General features: G+C 35.8%; 1 protein-coding gene across 2 annotated transcripts in view; it reads left to right on the top strand.

The window, feature by feature from the left end:
- Positions 1–15,167, top strand: part of PPP4R4 (protein phosphatase 4 regulatory subunit 4) — a 121,395-nt gene that overhangs the window by 75,390 nt on the left and 30,838 nt on the right. For both annotated transcript variants that reach the window (XM_030803401.1, XM_030803400.1), the window contains exons 14-17: positions 505–687; positions 4,311–4,416; positions 5,868–6,015; positions 13,190–13,334. In XM_030803401.1, coding sequence (XP_030659261.1) covers positions 505–687; positions 4,311–4,416; positions 5,868–6,015; positions 13,190–13,334 — 582 coding nt within the window. The remainder of the gene's footprint in view (positions 1–504; positions 688–4,310; positions 4,417–5,867; positions 6,016–13,189; positions 13,335–15,167) is intronic.

Below are 15,167 nucleotides of genomic sequence, written 5' to 3'. Positions count from 1 at the left end.
ACATTAATAATTTTAAATTACCATCATTGTTGTATTGTCTTTGGAGTTTATATTCATATTTTCATTTTTAATTAGCATTAATGATTATTCCAAGAATATCAAATAGGACAAAAGGGTAGAAATTTATTCTTTATTATTATTTTTTAAGCCTCTGTGTAACCTAAGAAAAGGGTAGGATTTAGGAGGTCAAAGCTTGTTGACAGTAATAATATGTAATACATTTTACTGTAGTTGGAAGAGTTGCTATGATAATCTGACAGGAAGAAGAATGAGTTGTAGTTTTTATTTCAAAATTTGGTTTCCAGGAATCATACTTTTTACTTAATGATTTCTTTTAAAAGTGTTTGATTTAACCAGATAATTATCTCCTTGTGACAACTAAGATGTCTCCTAAACTCTGAAATTAGAAGTATTCCCGTCACCAATGTGTTATAAGACTGAGTAATTTTACTGAGTGCTGCAATTTATTTATAATTGATTTTTTTGATGCGTTTCATTTTTCAGTTATCTTCTCTGCCTGACTTGATTCCAGCACTCACAGCTGCTGAACAGCGAGCTGCAGCCTCTTTAAAATGGAGAACTCACGAGAAGCTACTTCAGAAATATGCCTGCCTGCCACATGTCATATCAAGTGATCAGATTTATTACCGTTTCTTACAAAGAATGTTCACAATCATGATGACAAATGTGAGCTCAGTACCTTTCATCTTATTCTTTTGAACTCATGGTTGGTTCTGGAATTACCAAAACTCTTCATATTTTCAAAATAGTAGAACAAACTCAGTTCATTCCATTCTACCTAGGAGGATGTCAGCTTCCTAGGTCCAGAGGAGGGGACTCAGGTTTCCCTTTGCTTCCCCACTAGGTCTCCCTCTGAGAATCTTCTCTCTAGCTGGAGAGAGGAATAACTAGGTGGCACTTTCACCTACCCTTTGTTTATATACTGCCAAGAACAGGGTAGACTCACTTCAAACTTGAAATAGTTCTTCTTAAGAGGAAGGTTGACAGGACTCAGTGACCTTGACTGCAAAGGACCTTCTGTTCTGACGTGCGCCTCTGATGCATTCACAACCTGAGTGTCTGACCCCAGCTATGCTGTTTTGCCAAGGCACCCCTTAAGCTTCCTACTATAAGTTTGGTTACTTTTATAGTGTGGCAGTGGAATAGAGAAAGCTTATACAAATACATGGATTCCCTACTATTGATAACCTTATAATTAGTGTTAAAAGAAAAAGACTCCTCCCTCAAAACAAGGTGGCACTCAAGCCTCCCCACAAACTTAGTTGTCTACTTTTTTCACAGAAATTTCCAAGGGGATTATTTAACTCATAATTCGCTGTACATTTAACATGACATCCTATTGCAATTTTTTGAAATATAGAAACCTTCCATGGCTCTGTGATCTGGGCACAGAAGGCTTGGGACAAGCCCAACTGGTCAGGCCTGCCTCTGGGGCAGACGCTGAGTTGGGGTAGTGCAAGCTGGGTGGGCCCCACACTCATCTGCTGGGCTGAAAACCCTGGGCTGCATGTGCCTACCTGGTTGTATACCAGTTGTACCACTGCCCTGCCCAGGGATCTCCCACCTTTGACCCACTGCACTGCCAGACTACCAGCAGACATACCTTGCAACCTGCTCTGAGCTGGAATCAATCCTACTGAAACTATCCAAAAAATTGAGGAGGAAGTGTTCCTGTTTAACTCATTGTACAGTGCCACCATCACCCTGATACCAAAATCTGGCAAAGACACAACAAAAAAAGAAAACTACAAGTCAGTATTCCCAACGAACGTCGACATAAAAATCTTCAAGAAAATACTAGCAAACCAAATCCAGTAGCACATCAAAAAGTTAATTCACCACAATCAAGTGGGCTTCATTCCTGCAATGTGAGGTTAGTTCAACATAAGCAAATCAATAAATGTTATTTGCCACATAAACAGGATTAAAAGCAAAAATTACATGATCATCTCAATAGATGCAGAAAAGGCTTTTGATAAAGTCCAGTGTCTCTTTGTGTTAAAAACCCTCAGCAAACTAGTCATTGAAGGAACATACCTCAAAATAATAAGAGCTGTCTATGACAAACCCACTGCCAACATCATACTGATTGGGCAAAAGCTGGAAGCCATCCCCTTGAGAATTGGAACAAGACAAGGATGCCCACTCATACCACTCCTATTAAACATAGTACTAGGAGTCCTAGGCAGAGCAATCAGGCAAAAGAAAGAAATTAAAGGCATCCAGATAGGAAAAGAGGAAGTCAAATGATCTCTCTTTGCTGATGATATGATTCTATACCTAGAAAACCCTAAGGATCTTGTCAGAAGGCTCCTAGACCTGATAAACCACTGCAGTAAAGTTTCAGGTTACAAAACCAGTATACAAAAATCAGTAGCGTTTCTATACACCAATAATGTTCAAGCTGAGAGCCAAATCAAGAATGCAATCCCAATTATAATAGCCACAAAAAAAAAACATCCAGTAACACATCTAACCAAGGAGACGAAAGAGCTCTACAAGGGGAACTATAAAACACTGCTGAAAGAAATCATAGATGACATAAACAAATGGAAAAACATTCTGTGCTCATGGATTAGAAGAATTAATATTGTTAAAATGGCCATATTGCCCAAAGCAATCTACAGATTCAACACATTCCTATCAAACTGCCAATGTCATTTTTCACAGAATTAAAAAAATTATTCTAAAATTATTCTTAAATAGCAAACGCAGTCTTCAGCTGCTATTTCAGCCCTCTGATTACCCAGTTTCCTATCAGCCTTTTACCTGTTAGTTTTAGAATCCATTGATGATCCTTGCTTGAACTGGTGATTTCATTATAACTTGCAAAATAATTTTAAAATTCCATCATTTATGCATTTTTGATGGTGGCATTCTGTGAAGAAGTGCATTCCTTTGTTCTCATTGGTTATTTGATTACCTTGAGCTACATTTACTAATGTAAAGACAGGATGGATTCTTAATTTTTTCCCTTGAATTATCAATTTTCAGAGCTAGGAGGTGGCGTAGTAGCTATTTTTAATGGTGACAAGTGCACTTTGTTTTTAATGTTGACTCTCTTTTAGATAAAATAATGTTATTGCAGTTATTATTTTTTATGTACAAATTGTTACAACTTCTTTAAGCTGGCTCTTATGTGCTTTTGACTTGATTACATTTATCTTTGACTTCTGGCCCAAAAGAATACCTTATGCCATAAACTACAATATATATTTTATATGAGATACAAAATATGTATATTTTCATATGACTATATGTATTTGAAATTCTATCAGTATACATAAAATGAAAGAAAAGAATAATATGCTTTTATTTAGTTCACCATTTATCAAAAATTAATTTTCCTTAAGTCTAGTCATATTTCTGCTTATGTATATTTTTTAAATTTTCTTTTCTAAATCATAGGAAATACCCTCTTTTTACATTCAACACATTAAAAACCCCACTCAAATTGTACCCGATAGAATGTGAATAGCTCGTATAAAATATGAGAGGAGGTAGCAGGCAACACTGTCTCAGCAATGTAAAGTTTCATTCTATTTGAATTTCCAGGATCCCCACTATAATATTTGGGATCTTTAGTAATTCAACATTATATTTGTATGGAACATGAATTTATACTGGACACAATATGTCTGGTTGAGAGATTTTTCTCTAATGTATGGTTTGAACCCAAACCCAGGAAAGATAAATGGCCATATTTATTTAGAATTAAGGTTCTGCCTAGGGGTGTGACAGAAATCGAAAGGACAAAGGGACTGGAAATACTGGTAAGAATGATTGACATTGTGTCCTTTGGATTCTAAATGTCATCTGTATCATGAAGAGCTAGAATTAAGCCAGAAGGATTGAAGAGTATACCTGATCACAGGATCTCTAAATTAATATTTCAGTAGTGGCATATTTTTGGTGATGTACCTGACACATGGCATGTTATAGCAAATGTTTGTCAGATGAATGAATGACAAAGTCCAGGGAACAGCTAAAAGAATAGGTGGCAGGGGTGTATTTGATCATGTAAGATGAGACGGCAAGGAAATGAGAGTCAAATCTGGAGGATTTGGACATGACTATGCCAAATTAACTTTGTAATATAATTATTGGTTGATTTGCCTGAATGATTTACATTAAATTATGAAGCTACTTCCAGAAGGTTGTAAGTTCAATGAGTTGAGAGGCAGTGAACACTTTATTTTAGTCAATAACTTAAAATTGATTTGGTGGGGCCAAATTGTCTAGACCGGAATTAGCCTAGTGTAACTGTCTTTCTTACTTATTTCTTCAAGAATGTTTTACCTGTCCAAAAGGCGGCTTCACGAACTCTATGCATTTTTCTGCGTTATAATCGTAAACAAGAACAGAGACATGAGGTCATTCAAAAATTAATTGAACGTAAGTAATCATTGTCTACTATTTTGAAAAAGGAAAGTAAAACTAGTTGGCTTTAGTTATGTCTGACTTATTTATCATTTTGCTGTGAATAATTGGGTTTTATAAGTTGATTTTTATTGTTTAGAAATCCTTATGGCAAGATTAGATCTGTGATGAATGAAAGTAATAATTACTGTTTTCTTTTGTGAATGTCTACACTTTAGAAATTAAAATATGTTTACTTATATTGAAAGCCCAGTTTCTACCCTGATGAAATAACATTTGGAACTAAAATATAAATAGAATATCCATGCATCTAATCATTTAGTTTATGATCCTATTTCAATATTCACATAATTAATAGAATCTGGGATTTTTCTTTGAATAGAGTTGCTAGTATATTTGAATATTAATTTGGTGAGCCTACTTGGTTTATAATGTCTTAAGAAACTAAGTCAGTTTACAAATGCAAATTTATTTTAATTTGGTAAGAGCTAAAATCAAGGCAAAAACATTTGGTTTGTAGTATTGATTCTAGCAATTGTTGCACACACCTATATATACTTAGTGAGTTTGTTAATTATTGTATATTTGCTTTGCCCATAATGTCTTAATATTTTTACTAAACTATATTATCCAGCATAGGCAGGTAATGGGATTTTCTAGTTATTGGAGTTTACCAGTTTAAGTGTGTATCACTACTTTTCAAAAAATTAGAGTACTTTTATAAAATTCCATTTAAGAAAAAACAAGCTCAGTATAGTTTAATCTTTCTTTTTTATAGTCTTATTTTAATTCAGTTTTCATTTTTCAGTGGTAAGAGCTCATGTTTAGAATGTTTTATTTTGAAAGAAGATTCAGTTTGGTTTTATTTTTGAACATTTATGTAAAAAGTAGAAAATTAACCTTTTTAATATTGACCTGAATTATTGTCAGTAATGCTGTTTATATATGACTGTATCTACTTTAGGCATTTTTAAGGAAACAAAGGGAAGAAAACAGTTAATTTGATTATTAAAATACTTACAAGTTATGCAGACCTGTGTTTGAATTCTAGCTCTGCACCTGCCAGCTGTGTGACTTTAAACTCACTAAATCTTAGTATCCTTATCTTTTAGGAGGAAGAAGTATGTGCATCCTTTGGGCTGCTTTTCAGGACTAAATAAGATAATATGTGTAAAGTACTTAGCACATAGTGGGTGATAAAAAGTAGTAAATACAGTCATTCCATAGTTAATAAATGCTTATGAAATTGAATGAAATGTTTGACAAAACTTTTTTATGGTTTTTGAGGTGTCAATTTGGGGATTTACAAACCTGAGGTATATAATAATGATATTTTTCCTCTTATCTCTTGTATTTGCTAGCCAAATTGTGGGTATGAAGAAACTTGTTATGCATTTTGTGTGTCTAACTTTGTCACATTAATTTCATGTAGGAAAAATTAAGATAATTTTTGTTGTTTTTTCTAGAATTGGGACAAGGAAAAAGTTACTGGAATAGACTTCGATTTTTGGATACCTGTGAATTTATTATAGAGATATTTTCAAAATCGTTTTTCTGTAAATATTTCTTTCTACCTGCTATTGAACTGACACATGATCCAGTAGCAAATGTGAGGTATGTTATCAATGAAGGAAAATATTTGAAATTGTATTTATTTTTGTCTACTCTAGTGAACATATGCAAAATCTTTTCCTTAGCCAATTAAAAACTTAAGAATTTGCACGTGCTTTGAAATTCTTAGTATTCATAATTGATGGGTATCAGTAAGACTTGGAAGCATACTCTTTCAACACTGTCTCAGATCTTTTGTCTTTACTGGGTTGAGAGCAGTAAGTCAAAGCCGGATTGATAAGCTTCTTCGGCCATTTGGATATACACATTGAAATGATTAGAAGATTGAGTAGATATTATTAATTTATCTACCATTAAAACTAAAGAAAAGACGGTCAGTAGCCTTATCACTTCCAAGTTGTTTGGTGAGCATCTGTTAGTTTTTCGAGGCCCATTTATTCAAAGAAGTAGAACTGCTTCAAAGTCATCTTGTCTTCTATGTTTAGCTGCCTTATATTATTGAAATCCAGTAAAATGTTAATTGCATTTGATTAACTGTTAAGTTGGAAGGAACAGACCTGAAAATGGCTTGCCTGGAAATGGAAAAAAATAATAAATATATTTTGTCCTTTTTCTCTCCAAATGAGCATATCACTTCCTTTTTATATTGTGGTAAAATATGTATAATATAAAATTTACTATTTTAACCATTTATAAGTGTATAGTTCAGTGGCATTAAAGTACATGCACATTATTAAGAGCTATTTTTGTACATTTGATAATGGAATGAAAAGAATTTTAAACCTTCAGCCATTAGATTTCTGTGTTCTAAGTCCTGTTTCTCTATTTTGAACTTGAACTCAGATCTGCAGGAAAGAGAGACATCAGAGTCAGTTGGCCAAAGGCTTTCCTGAACAAACTCTAGAACTCCCTGCTGAATGTTCATACATTGGGGCACTTAGTCTTATGCATCTGAAAGATGCATATGTACCACTTTAATAAACAACTGATGTGAATTTTAGGCAATATGTAAAACATCAAAACTTTTTAATAGGAAGAGTTGGTGAGATAATAAGCTAACTGAGATTAATAGTCTTGGTGTTGAGATATATATGAAGATGAACTGTCAAAAGATATTGAAAGCCTGGCAGAGACACAACCAAAAAATAGAATTTCAGACCAATATCCTTGATGAACATTGATGCAAAAATCCTCAATAAAATACTGGCAAACCTAATCCAGGAGCACATCAAAAAGCTTATCCACCATGATCAAGTGGGCTTCAATCCCTGGGATGCAAGGCTGGTTCAACATACGCAAATCAATAAATGTAATCCAGCATATAAACAGAACCAAAGACAAAAATCACATGATTATCTCAATAGATGCAGAAAAGGCCTTTGACAAAATTCAACAACCCTTCATGCTAAAAACTCTCAATAAATTAGGTACTGATGGGACGTATCTCAAAATAATAAGAGCTATCTATGACAAACCCACAGCCAATATCATACTGAATGGGCAAAGACTGGAAGCATTCCCTTTGAAAACTGGCACAAGACAGGGATGCCCTCTCTCACCATTCCTATTCAACATAGTGTTGGAAGTTCTGGCCAGGGCAATCAGGCTGGAGAAGGAAATAAAGGGTATTCAATTAGGAAAAGAGGAAGTCAAATTGTCCCTGTTTGCAGATGACGTGATTGTATATCTAGAAAACCCCATTGTCTCAGCCCAAAATCTCCTCAAGCTGATAAGCAACTTCAGCAAAGTCTCAGAATACAAAATCAATGTACAAAAATCACAAGCATTCTTGTACACCAATCACAGACAAACAGAGAGCCAAATCATGAGTGAACTCCCATTCACAATTGCTGCAAAGAGAATACAATACCTAGGAATCCAACTTAAAAGGGATGTGAAGGACCTCTTCAAGGAGAATTACAAACCACTGCTCAATGAAATAAAAGAGGATACAAACAAATGGAAGAACATTCCATGCTCATGGGTTGGAAGAATCAGTATCATGAAAATGGCCATACTACCCAAGGTAATTTATAGATTCAATGCCATCCCCATCAAGCTACCAATGACTTTCTTCACAGAATTGGAAAAAACTACTTTAAAGTTCATATGGAACCAAAAAAGAGCCCGCATCACCAAGTCAATCCTAAGCCAAAAGAACAAAGCTGGAGGCATCACGCTACCTGACTTCAAACTATACTACAAGGCTACAGTAACCAAAACAGCACGGTACTGGTACCACAACAGAGACATAGATCAATGGAACAGAACAGAGCCCTCAGAAATAATGCCACATATAAACTACAACTATCTGATCTTTGACAAACCTGACAAAAACAAGAAATGGGGAAAGGATTCCCTATTTACTAAATGGTACTGGGAAAACTGGCTAGCCATATGTAGAAAGCTGAAACTGGATCCCTTCCTTATACCTTATACAAAAATTAATTCAAGATGGATTAAAGACTTACATGTTAGACTTAAAACCATAAAAACCCTAGAAGAAAACCTAGGCAATACCATTCAGGACATAGGCATGGGCAAGGACTTCATGTCTAAAACATCAAAAGCAATGGCAACAAAAGCCAGAACTGACAAATGGGATCCAATTAGACTAAAGAACTTCTGCACAGCAAAAAAAACTACCATCAGAGTGAACAGGCAACCTACAAAATGGGAGAAAATTTTCGCAACCTACTCATCTGGCAAAGGGCTAATATCCAGAATCCACAATGAACTCAAACAAATTTACAAGGAAAAAAGAAACAACCCCATCAAAAAGTGGGCGAAGGACGTGAACAGACACTTCTCAAAAGAAGACATTTATGCAGCCAAAAAACACAGGAAAAAATGCTCATCATCACTGGCCATCAGAGAAATGCAAATCAAAACCACAGTGAGATACCATCTCACACCAGTTAGAATGGCCATCATTAAAAAGTCAGGAAACAACAGGTGCTGGAGAGGATGTGGAGAAATAGGAACACTTTTACACTGTTGGTGGGACTGTAAACTAGTTCAACCATTGTGGAAGTCAGTGTGGCGATTCCTCAGGGATCTAGAACTAGAAATACCATTTGACTCAGCCATCCCATTACTGGGTATATACCCAAAGGACTATAAATCATGCTGCTATAAAGACACATGCACACGTATGTTTACTGCGGCACTATTCACAATAGCAGAGACTTGGAACCAACCCAAATGTCCAACAACGATAGACTGGATTAAGAAAATGTGGCACATATACACCATGGAATACTATGCAGCCATAAAAAATGACGAGTTCATGTCCTTTGTGGGGACATAGATGAAACTGGAAACCATCATTCTCAGTAAACTATCGCAATGACAAAAAACCAAACACCACATGTTCTCACTCATAGGTGGGAATTGAACAATGAGAACTCATGGACACAGGAAGTGGAACATCACACTCCGGGGACTGTTGTGGGGTGGGGGGAGGGGGGAGGGACAGCATTAGGAGATATACCTAATGCTAAATGATGAGTTAATGGGTGCAGCACAACAACATGGCACATGGATACATATGTAACAAACCTGCACATTGTGCACATGTACCCTAAAACTTAAAGTATAATAATAATTAAAAAAAAAAAATAAAACCATCCCTTCCTTCCACGTAAACCTGGGCAGGCTTGTGACAGCCTAGACCAATAGGAGTGCAGTGGAAGTGATACAATAAAAAAAAAAAAAAAAATGATATTGAAAAGTTCAACCTAAGACTTTTATGAGCATTTTTTAATGGAAACAAATCTAGAAGTTTTTGTTTTGTATTTTAAATCTGAGAAAATACAGAAAGCACAACTGCATTGATTTTAGTTTTTGTTGCATATTTCTTGTGCTTTATAAATGCGAGGCGGAGTATTGCTGACATTTAAAGTGAATTGAAAAGAACCTTTTGGGCTGGGCGTCATGGCTCATGCCTGTAATCCCAGCACTTTGGGAGGCCGAGGCAGACAGGATCACTTGAGACCAGGAGTTTGAGACCAGCCTGGCCAACATGATGAAACCCCATCTCTACTAAAAATACAAAAATGAGCCGGTCGTGGTGGCACATGCCTGTAGTCCCAGCTCCTTGGGAGGCTGAGGCAGGAGAATCGCATGAACCTGGGAGGTGGAGGTTGCCGTGAGCCAAGATCGCACCACTGCACTCCAGCCTAGGTGACAGAGCAAGACTTCATCTCAAAAAAAAAGGAACCTTTGTTAATTCTTTAGATTTTAGCTCTTCCTAAACAACTAATGTGTCCAGCTTTATGAACATTTTGTGAATTGAAATTGTGATTCTATAAAAGCAACTTTCAATGTGATGTATTGTCACTTATCAGGCAGTTGACAAAAATAATTTGAAAGGAAATGAAATCATCTCTACTTTGATCAGTGTAACTAAGAGCATAACATTGACTCTACGAGAAAGAAATCTGCCAATTCAAAAAACCAAATGAAGAGTAATTAAATATTACTCTATTAATTTGAGAGATCTGCAGGGCAGCAGATTATTGTATAACTGTGTGTCTTGGTTCCTACTCTCTTGCCTGGCCAGCTGCCAGCCAAGATATGTGTCCAGCAACACTGTATGCTAACTGGCTTTGGGTATAAAAGCCCTTGCTCAGTGCTTTTGGGATGTGTAGATAGAATGAAAGCCATCACAGGCAAGGGTGGTGGATCATGTTGGTTAGGAGGACAGTTTCCGGAACCACACTCCCTGAGCTAAAATTCTAGCTCTATATTAAATGTGTATCTTTAGCCAAGTTACAAAACTTCTGTGTGCATGGATTTCCTTAGTACCTAATTTATAAAGTATTCTGAGGTACAAATAACTGAGATAATATACATAAATTATCTGAAAGGTGTGGTCCCTAATCTCAAGAATTTGATCGTCTCATGGGCCCAGGAGTCTCATAGAGATGAATCACTACAATGGCTTGGGTAGCTTCTGCTGAATATCTGTTTTCTAGACATGCCTTGGGTTATAAAGAATGGAGTGTGCATAGATTGTTAAGTGTTTTTGTTTTTCCTTAAGTTAATGTTTAAAATTTAAATTCACCAAGTTTAGACAATATCAAGCTGGAAAAAGACTCTTGGTTTTCAGAGAAGCCTTTTCCACAGCTGCCAGAAATGAAATAATTTCTTTGGGGGGATTGATACTCCTTAATTAGAGAAAGCATTACTAGGTTTAGCTGTATCCGTGGTGAGCTGTGAATGAGATTGAGACCATTGTTGCTATTTACAGTGCTGGAAATTCTACAGGAGGAGCTTCTTTACTCTTTTTGGTTAAATAAAAAGCAAATTTTGTTGTATATGAAGAATCCTCAAGTAAAGATTCAGCTGAGAAAGTGTTCTGGAAACTCTAAAAATGGGATTCAGGTGTCTTAAGGGTTGTAATAAAAATAAAAAATAATAATTTGGAGAGCATTCAGATGAATAAATGAATATAGCAGCTGTAAAATAGATACCCACCTAGCATCCCTCTCTAAAACAGCCATGGAAAAAGAGTGGACTTTTAGCTTAGTAAAGGAGAGTATTTCCTCTGAAATGCCTCCTCCTGGAAAGGCTTTTTTTTTAGGCTCTGGGATTTACTCTTAACTTCCTGGCATTCTTCAACCTCCTTGTTTCTTCCTTTCCAACCCAGTCTAGACTGTGGTAGTACCTTAGACCACCTTAGATTAGGTCCTTTTATCCTCTTCTTCTCTAACTGTACACATTACTTTGGTGATCGCTCCCATTTCATGGTTTAAATATCATCTACTTGCTGAAGATTCCTTACTCTATCTCCAGCATTGACATCTACCCTGGACAGCCAACTTATTGAGCCTGTTGCCCACTTAGCATTTCCATTGCATATCTGATAGAAATCTCAGACTTAATCTGTCCAGAATTAAATCTTCATCTTTCTTACCTGCTTTTGCTCCTTCTGTAGTCTTCTCCATCTCAGGAAATAACCATCACATCTGCTTAGATGAAAACCTTAAATAAATTCTTCTCTCTGTCATTCTGCCTCCAATTCCTCAGCACATCCTGCTGCTTGTAAAAGATATTCAGAATCCGGGCCAGGCGGGGTGGCTCGTGCCTGTAATTCCAGCACTTTGGGAGGCTAAGGCAGGCGGATCACGAATTCAGGAGATCGAGACCATACTGGCTAACATGGTGAAACCCCGTCTCTACTAAAAATACAAAAAGAAATTAGCCAGGCGTGGTGGCGGGCACCTGTAGTCCCAGCTACTCGGGAGGCTAAGGCAGGAGAATGGCGTGAACCTGGGAGGCGGAGCTTGCAGTGAGCCGAGATCACACCACTGCACTCCAGCCTGGGCGACAGAGCGAGACTGTCTCAAAAAAAAAAAAAAAAAATGGTATTCAGAATCCAACTACTTCTCACCACCTTTTACTGCTACCACTCTGCTTCAATGTACCATCATCTCTTGCCTGAATTATTGTAAGAGCTTTTCCTATTGTTTCTCTTTTTCTGTTCTTGACTAGCTGCAGTCTAATTTCAACACAGTAGGCAGATGATGCTAGTAAAACACTGTCAGATCATTTCACCCCTCTGCTGAAAACCTACCAATGGCTTCTTGTCATACTCAAAATAAAAGACAATTTCCTTACAGTGGCCCTCAAAGCCTCTTATTTACCACTCTGAGCTCTCCTGCTAGTCTCACCTTCACTCTGTTTAGGCATAATGGCCAATTTGCTCATTTGGACCAACAGTAGAGACAAGCTCTCCATATTTGCTGTGATGCTCTTTTCCAGATATTCACATAGCTCATTCCCTAATTTTCTTTAGGTCTTTGGTTAAATATCATCTTTTCAGTGGAACTTTCAGTGGCAACCCTCTCTGGCCACCTGCTTTAAAACTGATTAATCCCCTGCCCCTGGTACTCCCTTGCCTTTATTCCTCAGTTTATTTTTCTCCATAGCATTTAACACTATCTAACAGATTTTACTTGTTCTTTTCTCTTCTCTGCTCCCATACTAGAATGTAAGTTCCAGGAGAGCAGAGAATTTTGCTGGTTTTATTTACTGTTGTATCTCAGCATCCAGAATGATGAATGTTTGACACATAATAGACACTCCATGAATATATCTTGCATGAATAAATGAACTCTCAGGCTATCTAAAACTTGATTTTTCTTTGTTTCATGTTACTGTTATTCTTAGTTATTAAATTCACTCAAGAGTAAATACTATTTTATTGTAGAATGAAACTTTGCTACCTGTTGCCCAAAGTGAAATCTGCTCTGAAGATTCCTGCTGATAAGCATCTACTTCAGCAGTTAGAAATGTGTGTGAGAAAACTCCTGTGTCAAGAAAAAGATAAAGATGTTCTGGCTGTTGTAAAAAGAGTAAGTATCACTCTTGCCACAATGTTGCATTTTTTGCATTAAGGCAGTAAGAATCATAGCTTCATTATTTCAGCTTGACAGGATAGCAACATATTAAAATATTTTTATCCTTGCTAAAATTGTAAGAATTAGTAAACGATTTGGTTGATATGTGCTACAACTGGATATGAAAGTTTTGAAGGGCACCTAGACATTAAACCTTTATTACTAGTAATATAAGCCCATGTTGAGAGAGTTTTGACACGTTAGGTGCTCAATAAACACTGTTCAATTAATAATGAATGTTTTATTCATCAGACTTTCTTTATAAGTGATTATAATCCAGTGAAACTTTGTTGGTAAAATTGGGAAAGTCACAATTTATAGAAACTTATCCCTGGAAGGGCCCTTTGAGTTAATTCAGGGGTCTGTTTGCCTTTATAGAAGTTATATGCCTAGAAATGTTGTGTCTACTTGAGATCATATTAGTAAGTAGCAGAATCAGGAGGACTGGAATAGAGACCTCTTACCTACTCCTGAGTGCATTTCTTTGTAAATAATGTAACATTGTATCCTATGAGTTTTTTGTTTATTTTAGCATGAGATCTTAGTATACGGATTCTTTGGAAATGTTGGAAAAACTAAACAGTAAAAATTTGGGTTAGTGAGCCACATCTTAGAATAATTTTTACTCTTCAAAAATTGTTTATGCTGAATATATAACTAATATTTTTATAGGTTCAAGTGAAATTATTTACTTTTATGAATCTGAATATAAACTTCAGGACACATAGTTTTTGAGCATTTATTTGTAGTGAGGGAAATTTTCTTATTAATGTCATAAATAAATTAGCATACATGGTGAGAAAAGAGAGAATTCTTATTTTTTTCTCTTTTTTTCTAGAAATCATTGCCAGATGTCACGAGGAATCTTTTAATTAAGTGATTTGATGACTTAGTATGAATTAGTATAGTTTTAGTTTTAATGAAATGTGAATTCTTCTTTCATTAACTGACATAACCAGAAATATAGAGTTGGACATGCATTTAAATCTAAACACACACACACACACACACACACACACACACACACACACACACACTTGTTTCTACCAGACAGTTCCTTCCTTACTATTTAATATTTAAGTATAGAAGTTTAGGCAATGGAGTTAACTTGTCAAAATAATAAACATGAGAGGGTTAATTACTTTTCCAGAATAATTCATTAATTCAAGAGACAATATAAGCTAACCCTATACAGGTGTGACAGTGATGTAATAAAATTAATGGATTATTAGTCTATAGTGGATTATTCTGGAGTACAGCTCTTATTTTCAGTATGCTGCATATAGTGAAGCCAGTCTGTCCCATGGAAATTCTGTAGTATAATGAGACATTAGTATGGAAAACTCCCAGGAAGCTCCACAAAACTTTTGGATAAAAATTGAATAGTTTCATCAGTTTCATAATATGAGAAGTAACTTTATTTAAAAAGAGAGTATTTCATGGCATGTATTATGAATTTTTCATAAATTTCAGCAGAAAAAGCTTCCACTAAATTTTGTTTGTCATGGATAGCTTTGGGCATATGCATATCCAAATGTACTTTATTTTGGCCATTAGGGTTACTCTTGTCGAATAAGTTTTAGAAGTACTGCCCTCTATCAGAGACAGAACCCTGGGTTAGATTGACCATTGTTTTTATTGGAATAATTTGTTTCAAACTAGTGTATTCCAAAAGACAAATAGTAAATTGAGAGAATATTGTCAGAGCAGATATAAAATTTCTACAGAAGGGAACTAAGGATTATTAGGCCACATGATGGCTTGTCTCATTCATATATAACTAAAAGA

The sequence above is a fragment of the Nomascus leucogenys genome, chromosome 22a (assembly GCF_006542625.1).
Source record: "Nomascus leucogenys isolate Asia chromosome 22a, Asia_NLE_v1, whole genome shotgun sequence".
Classification (NCBI taxonomy): domain Eukaryota; kingdom Metazoa; phylum Chordata; class Mammalia; order Primates; family Hylobatidae; genus Nomascus; species Nomascus leucogenys.
Note: the sequence above shows the minus strand (reverse complement) of the source record. Positions and strands in the feature narration are given on the sequence as shown.